This window comes from Notothenia coriiceps, unplaced genomic scaffold (assembly GCF_000735185.1).
Source record: "Notothenia coriiceps isolate Sejong01 unplaced genomic scaffold, NC01 NC01_scaffold00026424, whole genome shotgun sequence".
Taxonomy (NCBI): Eukaryota; Metazoa; Chordata; class Actinopteri; order Perciformes; family Nototheniidae; genus Notothenia; species Notothenia coriiceps.
In genome coordinates, this window is record NW_011359125.1 from 250,260 (window position 1) to 261,900 (window position 11,641).

At 41.6% G+C, this 11,641-nt stretch overlaps 1 protein-coding gene across 1 annotated transcript in view; it reads right to left on the reverse strand.

Moving 5' to 3' along the window:
- Positions 1-11,276, reverse strand: part of pde5aa (phosphodiesterase 5A, cGMP-specific, a) — a 16,311-nt gene extending 5,035 nt beyond the window's left edge. The window contains exons 1-12 of the mRNA XM_010784717.1: positions 11,029-11,276; positions 9,680-10,373; positions 8,060-8,143; positions 7,777-7,857; positions 7,606-7,695; positions 7,324-7,476; positions 7,132-7,199; positions 6,821-6,969; positions 6,400-6,575; positions 6,256-6,306; positions 6,009-6,155; positions 5,609-5,737 (exon numbers count right to left, since the gene is read on the reverse strand). Of these exons, the coding sequence (XP_010783019.1) occupies positions 5,609-5,737; positions 6,009-6,155; positions 6,256-6,306; positions 6,400-6,575; positions 6,821-6,969; positions 7,132-7,199; positions 7,324-7,476; positions 7,606-7,695; positions 7,777-7,857; positions 8,060-8,143; positions 9,680-10,373; positions 11,029-11,276 (2,070 nt within the window). The remainder of the gene's footprint in view (positions 1-5,608; positions 5,738-6,008; positions 6,156-6,255; positions 6,307-6,399; positions 6,576-6,820; positions 6,970-7,131; positions 7,200-7,323; positions 7,477-7,605; positions 7,696-7,776; positions 7,858-8,059; positions 8,144-9,679; positions 10,374-11,028) is intronic.
- Positions 11,277-11,641: the final 365 nt, after the last annotated feature.

Below are 11,641 nucleotides of genomic sequence, written 5' to 3' on the forward strand. Positions count from 1 at the left end.
GAGAGAGTGTTGATTGATTAAATGTGTGTGAGTGAGAGAGAGAGAGAGAGAGAGAGAGAGAGAGAGAGTGTTGATTGATTAAATATGTGTGTGTGTGTGTGTGTGTGNAACTGGATGGCCTACCTGCCTGTCAGCCTTCCATCTGTGCACAAACTTATCTCGTGCCCTCATTGTTCATGTGCACGTTCGTGTGTGTTGGAGGAGGGGCTCTGTGAGGAAGTGGCAGATTTGTTCCGGCTGCGTATTTTCAAATTCTAGCGCACTCGAGCTGGTTTCTCCAAAATTACCTACCTCTTCTGCTCTGAACTGCAACTGCAACTTTCAGGATAGCTTTGTAGAAATAAATGTTTTGCACACTGTTAAAATTATGTCAGTTTCTGAAGTGCAAAGTAATGTCTTTAAATGTTTTCACAAGCAACTCAAATGCTCACTTTATTATGAAACAGGAAAAGCAGCAAATCTCTTCTTGTTTTGTCTGAAAAACCCACAGATGTTCCCTTTATTATACGACATAAAACAGAGAAAAGCTTATTTTAGAGACATTTCAGCAAGAAAGAAATACTATAACAATGAATCAAAACAGGTTGCATTTATGTTTCTGTCGATCTATCAATCATAAGCTCTAATAACTGTCTTTATGCTGCATTTATTTTAAAGTTATTATCCACTAAACTGGGCCAAAAGTCTGGTACAAAGTATGCCAGGCTAAATGAGGCCTTGATTCTTAAACTCCAAGGCTTATCTGAATCAGAAACCACATCACATAATGTTGGTTTAGTGCAAGACAACAATGTACAATGAAGTGTTGAAATAAGCAATAATTCCTGCAGAGCGGTCAAAGAACACAAAGTGTGTTGTGAAGGGACTTCCCCTGCAACACAAGCAGCAGACCTAAATGTCAGAGCAGCCCGGAAGCAAAATTAACATTTGAATGTGACACAAAAATCAGCGTGTTGGTGCTCTGAAAACCAGTCCTGCAGGTTGTGGATAAACATCTGTTCTCAGCACATTATGCACGCATCCATCAGAAAAAAACAGGAAGGAGATTCCCCGATTAATAAATGTCCAATGCATTAATCAGTAAGGAAAGAGTTAATGGAAAAGTTGCCTCCTGTTTAGATGCATGCCAGTAAAACGCTGCAAAAAGAAACACAGCCATAGATCGATGAGAAAAGTATATCATGCCTAATGCAGTTGATAATCAATATGTAAAGCAATTAGGTCCGCCAGCAGGAAATGTGACCTTTGACACAAAGAAAAACGCACAAACACAACGGAATACACACAAACAAGCTTTTCTGTTCGCTGCTTGTTGTTTTTAAAAGTATGAGGAAATATTTGTGATACAATGTGATATTCTTAAAAGTTAAAATACACATTCAGTATGTAGTGTCTCTACTTTAAAGAGTCCTCTCCTGCTGATGTTCAGGTGTATATCAGTATGTAGTGTCTCTACTTTAAAGAGTCCTCTCCTGCTGATGTTCAGGTGTATATCAGTATGTAGTGTCTCTACTTTAAAGAGTCCTCTCCTGCTGATGTTCAGGTGTATATCAGTATGTAGTGTCTCTACTNGAGAGAGAGAGAGAGAGAGAGAGTGTTGATTGATTAAATATGTGTGTGTGTGTGTGTGTGTGTGTGTGTGTGTGTGTGTGTGTGTGTGTGTGTGTGTGTGGTGGAGCCAGCAGTGAATCCATGGTCAGCAGCTCCCTCCCACACGTTTTTTTAAAAACACGTTGTTTATCTTTGTTTCTTCAGACTCTCCATGTGGACGGCGAGGAGAGAAACTCATGTACTGCCGTCTGCCTTCTTCCAGTACATTCAAATAGTGGTTATCATCCTCGATTCATCTATGAAGGAACGAAATAAGAAGCAGCTGAGGGTTTCGTGTTGTTAAGTGGCTCGGTTTTGGTTGGGTACCGTCAACAGTCCAAAGGCAGCCTCTGATCTGCTGGATTGCATCAGTTCAAAAGAGATAATGCAGCTCTGTCTTCACCCCCCCTGTGGTTCAGTGCAGCGTCTATACAGTGCTGTATAGAACAGGTGCTCCATAGAAACATGCAGAGACAGCAGGAAGCACACTTCCTTACAGTACAATCCTTTCTGTGCAGGTTAGTGTGTGCAGGACGTGTCCCTGGGTTGTGCCTCGGCCACAAAATCTTACTCTACAGGGTTCAAATGCATTTCACGAGCCTAACACGTGGAACTGTTTGCCGTTTTTTGAAAGTATACTGTGTGTGTTGGATGAAAATGTATTTGATTAAACACTAATATGTTTGAGTTACAGCTGTAAACAGAGTAGTTCTCCCGTGGGAAAACTGTTATATCTTATCATACACTTATACATAGATTTGTTCTTTTTTTGTAGCTTTATTACAAAAATGATTCTTATTATAATGTCCTATACAGGGTCGACTTTGCTTGTCCTCATAAAAAGCATGCATATTTTTATTTGCCCTCCTCTTCATCTCCACGTGGTTTGACTATCCAATTGGGAACGTCCAATCAGTCCTCCTCCTCTTCCTCGTCTTCGTTTACCTTTGGGATGTAAGGCTTAAAAAGAAACAGGTGTCCTTTGTTGCATCAGCTGTCTTTGTCTCATTGTGTGTCCACCTCCAGAAAATCTGTTTCTCACTTTCTGAAGAATCCATCTCAAAGTTTTTGATACCTGAAAGGAACAGATTAATAGATATATATATTGTACACGCTCATTCCTGGCTGACTCCAGGTCAGTTTGTAATGAGGAGTCTGTTCAGTTGGCTGTCATGGCGGCTCCCGGGCTGAGCGCCTCCTCCTCCTCCTTCTCCAACGTCTGCACCATGGAGGAGACATCCGAGGACTTCCGCTCTGTGATTGGCTCTGCAGGTGGTTGCCCCGGACTACTGCCACCGGAGGCGTCCCCTTGGTGCCGGGGGGGAGTCAACGAGGCCAGCTCCGGCTCCATGCACACTCTCATCTCATCCTCCTGAGCGGGAAACACAGGGGCGTCAGCAGAGATGGGAAAAGTACACACATCCTTTACTCAATAAGTACAGATACTCGTGTTTAAAATACTCTGGTGAAAGTAGAAGTACTGACTAAACTTCTTTACTCAAGTCAAAGTAAAGAGGCTTTGAAATGTACTTCAGTAAAAAGTACCGTTTTAAAGAGTACCTGACCTCCCTTTATATTAATAGAACAATAATGTCATTGTTAACTAATGAATGTTTCCATGGTGACCAACGGCAACATGACAACGTTTCCATTGGTCCCTCTTCTTTAGAGAAGACCAGGAAATGATGGATACACGGATCGTGTTCAAATCAATAGGCACGCAATGACTCTAAATAATAATGATCACGCCACCAAACACACATTCAGACTAAAGGAACCAGCCTGTTTGGAAATGTGAGAAGTAGAAAGTACAGGTATTTGGGTTCAACATGTAAGAAGTAGAAAGTACAGGTATTTGTGTTCAACATGTAAGAAGTAGAAAGTACAGGTATTTGTGTTCAACATGTAAGAAGTAGAAAGTACAGGTATTTGTGTTCAACATGTAAGAAGTAGAAAGTACAGGTATTTGTGTTCAAAATGTAAGAAGTAGAAAGTACAGGTATTTGTGTTCAACATGTAAGAAGTAGAAAGTACAGGTATTTGTGTTCAAAATGTAAGAAGTAGAAAGTAGAGGTATTTGGTTCCTGAGACTGCCAAGGCACACNGTCCTTTCCTCCGGAGCGTCACGTGAAGCGACGTCCGTTTGTGATGACGCCGCACAGCTGATCGTTTGACAGCAGCTCTGTCCCCGTTATTTTCACAAACACCCCCGCCACACATTTACTGACACAAACATTTGTATCATCTGTTTTAGACCCAAATAAATAAAATAAGAACTAATTCTCAAAAAAGATAAACGCCATTCTTAAAATGTATAAACGAACAATAGTTGGATTAACATTGATTAGAGCGCACAATAGAAATAAAATAATTGAGAGAAGAAAAAGAGATATCTATCAAAACCCAGTTAGATTAACATTCATTGGATTGCACTCTTTGTTTGTTTGTTTGGATATGTAGCACATTCATATTTTAATAGCACTTAATGACTGACTGAATGGAAATGATAATAAATGAAAATGTAAAACGAAAAAAGCGATCATGAAAATGTTTCCAAAAAATGAATAAAATGATTTTTGACCACTTTGTTGTTCAGATATATCACATATTTGTAAATAAATGATACATTAATTGACACAAAAGACGGTATAAACTGAGGAGTGACTCCCGTGAGGTTCATGTATTTTCTTCACTCCGCTGGGAAACTGCTCTCATGTCAAGAAGCATCACATCAGTGCATGCACTGCATCGTCCAATCAGTGAGCGATACACAGTAAGGGGGCAGGGCGAGTGTCTGAGGATTTCATCGGAGGATTTTCTGGTGGTTCCTCGATTATAGCTCCTCCCTTATCGCTCCTCGCTCCTCCGACAAAAATAAGGCCATTGGGACGCTACTCAAGATGGCGCAGACAAATCAACTTCTGGTGAGACCGAGGAGCGAGGAAATGAAAAATAAGAGAAGTGAGAAAGGCCCATAGTATTAAGAGGTAGTACCCATAGAGTCCAGTAGAGGGCGGAGCCTGTGTAGCCTAGATATAACTAATTTCCCTGCTTCTGTAAATGAAAGCATATTGTGCTATGTACAGGGGTGCACACAACTTTCTCAGTGAGGTACTCAGATGAGTAACTGGAGTCAGTGTTTGCTACTCCAACTTCTGGCTCCCCTCAAAGTTCCCATGAAGCCCACTGTATCGCGAATGACAGCGGGGGGTGCTAGCGGAGTACGATGAAGCCCTCTGTATCGCGAATGCCAACGGGGGGGTGGGGGGTGCTAGTAGAGTATGATGAAGCCCTCTGTATCGCAGATGTCAACGGGGGGGTTGGTAGTGCAGAGCTTCGTGACCACAGAGCGTGTGAACGTTGTTATCAGCTGTTTTAGCGCAGTGCTGCTGTACAGACCGACGTTAACAGCAGCCCTGTCTGTGCACACGGAGACCGATTGTTGTTGCCGCGCATGCGTACCACTTATGTGCACCCCTGGCTATGTACATGTCTGCAGTTGTAACATTAAAATAGTCCAGCCAAGAGAGGAAGGCATTCACTCACTTTGTGCGAGAGAGAGATAGAAAGAGACTAAAATATGTGAGAGAGGATTGGAGAGGGGAGCAGATTTAGGAAGGTTTGTGATCCCCATGGAATGTAGTTAAGGCGTTTTGGGGAGGTCTGAAATTAATCCTCTTTGAAATTACAAAGAGTTTCTTCACCAAAGAGTCTTTGCAGTCCTTCAAACTTCAGAACTTTGCTAAACTTAGGAACTAAAAATAGACACTGTAGAATTTCACCAACTTGGTGCAATGGTCAAGATATGACAGCTCCACAGCAACATTTTCACCAAAATGCTTATAATATTCAAGGCCTTTGTGATAAAAGGAGATAACTACATTTTGTGGATGTATCTAAATCAGATTAGATGATTACCATTATTGACATGACATTATCATTTTTACATATTAGAATTCTGCTGTGACAGCTATAGTACATGGCATGCACAGGAACAAAAACACACATACTTAGTTACCTTGAGTTGGTCTGTTGCCATGAGCATAGCAAACATGCTTTGAGCAGTGCTCAGTGCATGGCTCCAGTTGTGATAAGGCACACTGTCCCTGTAACCACGTCTCACTGAAAGCACCCACTGACAGAGAGTCTGGAGAAAGGAGACGTGTAAAGAGATGGTAAATAACTGAAGAGGTATTACATTTCTGAATTGAATATGCTTTTAATTGTTTTTTTCATTTTAAATTGCCAAAAGTTAAACTCTTGAGGTGAACTGTTAATTGTAATAAGTCACACTTAACTCTTAAAAATAGAAAAAGCCCCTTGCAAAAATGATGAAAAAAAACTATGCTTGGCATTTTTATATAGGCTTATTTGGATACCCTCTCCTGTGAAACCTTATTATTATTATGGTTGGTTACCTTGTAATCAATGTTAAAATCCTGCACCAAATTAAGGTCAAGGAACATTCGAATGGTGGCCTGGGTCCTCCTTTCTTCTGGCAGACCAAACTCTGAGAAATGGAAGTCTAGCATATGCAGTGATTCAACAGAAGGAATGGAGGCCTCCTGAAAACACATTAAAAAAAAAAACATTGAGTTTAGGTCAGAACAATTGGGTAGACTGGAATTACAGAAATTGGTAATATCAAAGAAAGCTAAGAATCACCTGCAATGCTTGGATTTCTTGCTCTGCTGCAGTGATGTGGTAGGCAAGAACCTGTGAAGAGAATATATATTAGTTGCAAACATCCTAGAAAGTTAACTTGGCTGCAAGATAAATATGACGCGATATAATAACGGGGTTACCCACCTCCTGTGTGACCTCTATACTGGCCCTGCGCTCCTCAGTGATCAGCACAGCCTTAACATACTGCAGAGCCAGACCGCAGTACAGAGCCAGGTCCTCTAGTAAGCGCTCATCATATCTGTTAAAAGCTTCCATGTCCTCTGAGTCTATGCTCCATTTCTTCATCAGCTGGCACACCGCTATGTGACGAAAAAGAAAGGTATAGAGGACAGTTTTAATGTGTTTAATTAAACCTTTACCCTAAAAGTCTGAATCATACAACAGCTGACTTCCATTTCCAGGCAAATGTTGTCTGTTTAAGTGTGCCAAGCATTAATAACTGTATAGACACAAGTCCCATGTGGCAGCCCTACAGTTTGTGAAAGGAGGAGTTTGAGTGCAGCTGAGACTGTATCATGACCACTGCCATCCATAAGAGACTTACCAATAACATTTGTAGACCTCTCATTTCTGACAGGGCAGCAGATCAGGCTCGTTATTGTTTCCTCAGAAATCTGTGACATTTTTAACGTTTCCATAGCCACCAGAGTTTGAAGGGCATGGGATTGGTCTATATCGCTGATGTCACGCTCCCTGAAAAATGACATGGAACAAATGTCTGGTGTTAGATATGGAACATTCCATTTGGATTTGCATTATATATTTGCAATAAGTATGACACAAATGTTTTTAGAAAAACGTAGCTATCAAGCAAGCAATAATCATTATTAATCATTATGAATCAACAGGCAGAACCTTCTGTAGATCTGGCAGGTTGATCCGAGCTCCTCACACTCCAGGTGGATCACATTGGAGAATGAAATCTGAAAAAGAGAGGAAGAATGAACTTGAAAAAGCACGAGAAGAACAGAAAGTAATGATACAGAGATACTATTTAAAACACCCTTTTCTAAACAAACAAAACATTTATCAAACAGGATAAAGCACCTGGTCATTTTCATCCAAGATTTGCTTCCCGGGGATGAAGATGGTGCAGTACTGAGCATGTGTGAAGGGCATGATTGTGGCAGCCATCTTACTCAGCAGAACATCAAAGGAACAGTGCTTCTTCGACAAAACCTGGGCCATCTCTATCAAGGCCTGACACAAAACACACATGCAAACACACACACACGCACATAAACACACGGACACAAACACGCACGCACTTAGATTACATAGACATTCAATCATATCAATAGATTTGATATTGTCCTCTTATGGTGTTACCTGACTGCGCTTGGCCTCCTGTCTTGAACTTTCATACAGCTGGACATTATCCAGGACCAACCCCAATACATCCATATGATTTGACAGCACCTAAACATTTGACACATATTTTTTAATACATAATAACATCTGCTGGCCTGCAGTAAAAAGCACAAACCTCTAGTCCTTCACCTTTTCATCCATATTGGTAAAAACAGAAACCGATCCATTGCAGCAATTTCTCTTGTTGATCATTACTGCTACACCGACCACCTGTTAAAAAAAAAGAGAGACAGTTTTTATGTCTTTACATCGCTAAAAGTTGTATTGTTGCCAGTCTGTGTTTTGAACTCTACAATACATCACACTGCTCTATAAGACTGTATTTATATATTTCCCCTGCATAAGCATTGGGGCATGTGCAATAAAAACATATATTATATCACATTTGAAAATAAATGAAGACAAATGTTACCTCTCCCCTGTGGTTCTTGATGGGAACAATCAAAACAGTCCTGATCTTTGATGATTGATCGTCATCTAAGCCAAACCTGGGGTCCTGAGAGGGAAAACAATGAACACCGAATTAATATATCACTGTAGAAAAGCACACCACTCTTTTAAATCTAAATGCAACACATACTACAGTATGTCTCATTAAAACACTTTTTTCAACATCTTTTCTTATAACTTGGCAGCTAAAAACGTTTCACCCAAACTATACAATATTTGTTCATCGGCTTTCAATGATTTAGCCAGGATTACCCACAATTCGACTTGGTGTCCCACAGGTCATGACTAAGCCAGGGTATGGCTGGGGTAGGCTACAGCCATACCAAGAAATGGCTTAGCCCCACCATGAAAAAATATGTTAAAGTAACCCCACGGTTTGATGATTGATAGCAGGTGTGTGGGCTGTCTTTCATTTTGACACACAGAACAATGGGGGCTATCCACCCTTGTCCACAATGTAAAGTAATTCACACAGCCTCTTCTCTCTGTGAGGAGCAGCTGGTTCAGCTTTCAGAACAAAGTAACAAAAAACTTAAATGGCATTCATTTTTTTTAAATATGTCGTGTAGTAATAGATTTATTTATTTTTGTTCTCAAGAGAATACCAGAATGTGTATTTTATGTTAGTATTTCAAAAAATCTCCTGGGGGAGAATCCCCCCAGACCCCCCTGCAAGGGTTGGGTTTTCAGCATGTCAACTCTTTCACTTGTGGGGAAATTGCAGGATTGGCTCCAGGTCGCCCACTTTATTTACTGCAAGACAAATGTTCCCTTTTTTATTTCATACAGTTACATTTGGATTGAGACAGGGAAATAATCTAAACCTCACGTGTGGCGTTTCACTGTCAAGGGGAGCGTGTATGTAATTACATTGCAAATACTGACTTGAGCCCCACCACTGTATGGGTTAGCTCTACCATAGATTACCCAACAAAAATACTCTGGAGCTGCCACTGCTAAGTAGCCACCCACACCCAAACTGTCTGAGGATAATCTGCCAACTGCTTCCTGATCACATTGCTGGCGAGGAGAAAGAGTGTAGGTGTGGGCACCTCCTTTAAGCCTGTGAGCTGTGCCGTCTTTTCTCTTTGAGTTGGTGAGTGTGCGCGTGTGCCAGGGACAGTTTACTGAGTTGACAGAGGTTAATTGGTCTCAGTCTCTTAAAGGATTAGAAGCAGGTGCGTCATCTGGGATTCCCTCACACTCACACTGCATTAAATTGTCATGGCCTAAAAAAAGGTTAACAGGAATTGGCATTTAGTGTACATTCCTCAATGTAAGGGTTACTGTTACTGATAGAACATGTTTACATATTCAAAACAAATATTTGTTCTCTTACTGTCTGTCAGTCTTTCTGAAACGCACTGTTTAAGCCACCTTTCGCTTAAGATCCCCTGCTCTGATTGTTTTGCAAGATAAATATGGTGCACCTTTAAAAAGGTAGTGCAGGAACTTAAATATATATAAGCAGTTAAAAAGTATGTTCAAAATACCATTGCCCTAGAAAAAACAACTTGAGTTATGTGTGGAGTTGATGCAGAGTCATGGAGACTACAACTAATGTGTGAGTTTGTGGGTTTACCCCTGACACGTCTCTCAGGTTCATTGGTGATCCTGTGGCCACTGCACATCCCATGATGCCCTTCAGCAATTCCAGGTGTGCATGGCTGTAGAGGTTGCCTTCACTCAAGCACCCCAATGCTGTTGGGGCAACCACCTCCTCCAAGCTGTTGCTTCCACCACAGTCCTTCTTTATCAAAGAGAGGCAGCAACACTCGGCTGCCAGCAGTTCCCCGGTGTGTAGGACAGCCCCCTGGCAGAGCTCTACTACGGAACCCATCGAGCTGAGACCACCTCTCAGGAGCTCCATCATCCATGGGCAGTATTCACCATGGCCACAGAGAGCAGAATTTGTAGCAGTGGGGTACAATGGATGAGGGGAGTGGGGTAAGTCAGGGGAGGAAGGGCGAATGGGAGAAAGACAGGGAGAAAAAGAGAAGCGTGAAGAATGATGAGGGAATGGAGAATGAGGAGAGCGAGGAGAGCAAGGGCAGTGACTGGCCAACACATCTGGACGGAATCGATCCATGCAATCAGGAGGGGCACTGAGATGGGAGCTAAGGGGTACGGGCCTGTACATCAAGGCTGACATGCGTGAGCTGTTTATTGGAGAGGAAGGTCTGAGATGATGATGACCCTTCCTGAGCAGGTCAGAGTGGTCAGAGCTGCTCCTGGGAACCCTGGGCAGTGGAGATTCTGCCTGTGGGCTGCTGACCCTGAAATTATAGAAAAGACAGATTAGATTACTGATTGGCTGGACTAGGCACCAGAGGTGGAAGAAGTATCTTGTACTTAAGTAAAATAAGAAGTACCAGAGTGTAGGAATAGTCTGTTACAAGTAAAAGTCCTGCAATCAAAAGGTTACTCAAGTAAAAGTACAAAAGTATAGGCATCTTATTATACTTAAACTACCAACATTAAAAGTACTCATTATGCAGATTGTCCCATTTCAGAATGACATATATTAAATGTTTTGATTATAATTATTGGTGCATTAAAGTGTTTATCAAAGCTGGTAATTGTGCAGCTAGTTTAAATGAGTTTGTATGCTGCAGGGAAGCTTGTGAATTGACTCCAGGTGTAAATAAAGTCTTATTTAAATGTTGATTATATTTCATATCATTAAACAAAATATGCAAAGTAACTATAGGTATTAATAAATGCAGTGGAGTAAAAGTACACGATTTAACTCTGAATTTAATTGTAGAAGTACAACATAGCATAACATGGAAATACACAACTAAAGTACACATTTCTCAAGTACAGTACTTGAGTAAACACTTAACTCCTCTGCCAGACACAGACTTTTCAAATCGTATTCAGAGATGCAACTATCAGTAGTTAAGGATTAAAGTAGGCTATATATCTTACGTGGAAGCCCTGCGTAAAAAGTACGACCTCGTGAAGTCGGAGTGGTCATCCAGCCATGCCTCCTTTTGCTCGCTCTTCACACCTTCTTCAAACCTGGTGCTGCGCGTCTTCGAGCAAGGGTTCCACAGCGGGGAGAAGAACCAGCTCATGTCCTTCACTATCAGCTGGGCTGTCACCATTTCCCTGCGTAAGGGCTCCTCTGTCCCAGCGGCAGAGGATGGTCCGGGCGTCGTACGGTCAGGATCCATGCACTCCAGCGATTCAGATTGGAGGCATGGCATCCCCTCGCTCAAGTAGAGCGAAAAAAGATCCGTTAAACTCAGTTTCCTTACCAGGTGAGTTATCTAGGAGAAATGGTGGAGGCTGTGAGGCAGACTGTGCCAAGTGGAAGAGCCCGTGGATACGATTGCGTTAAGGTAATCCCCTGACCTTAATTTACGTCTGGCACCACATTATTCATTTAAAGGAACTCATTTAAACTTCGTTACAGCTTTAATGGAACAGGTTAAAAAAACGGGCTTAGCTTCGATTAGCTCACAGGTTAGCCCCCTGTCATAGTTTGCTAAGAGTCCATTCAACTTGAGTGACTTTACCATTATTATTACACTCGGTT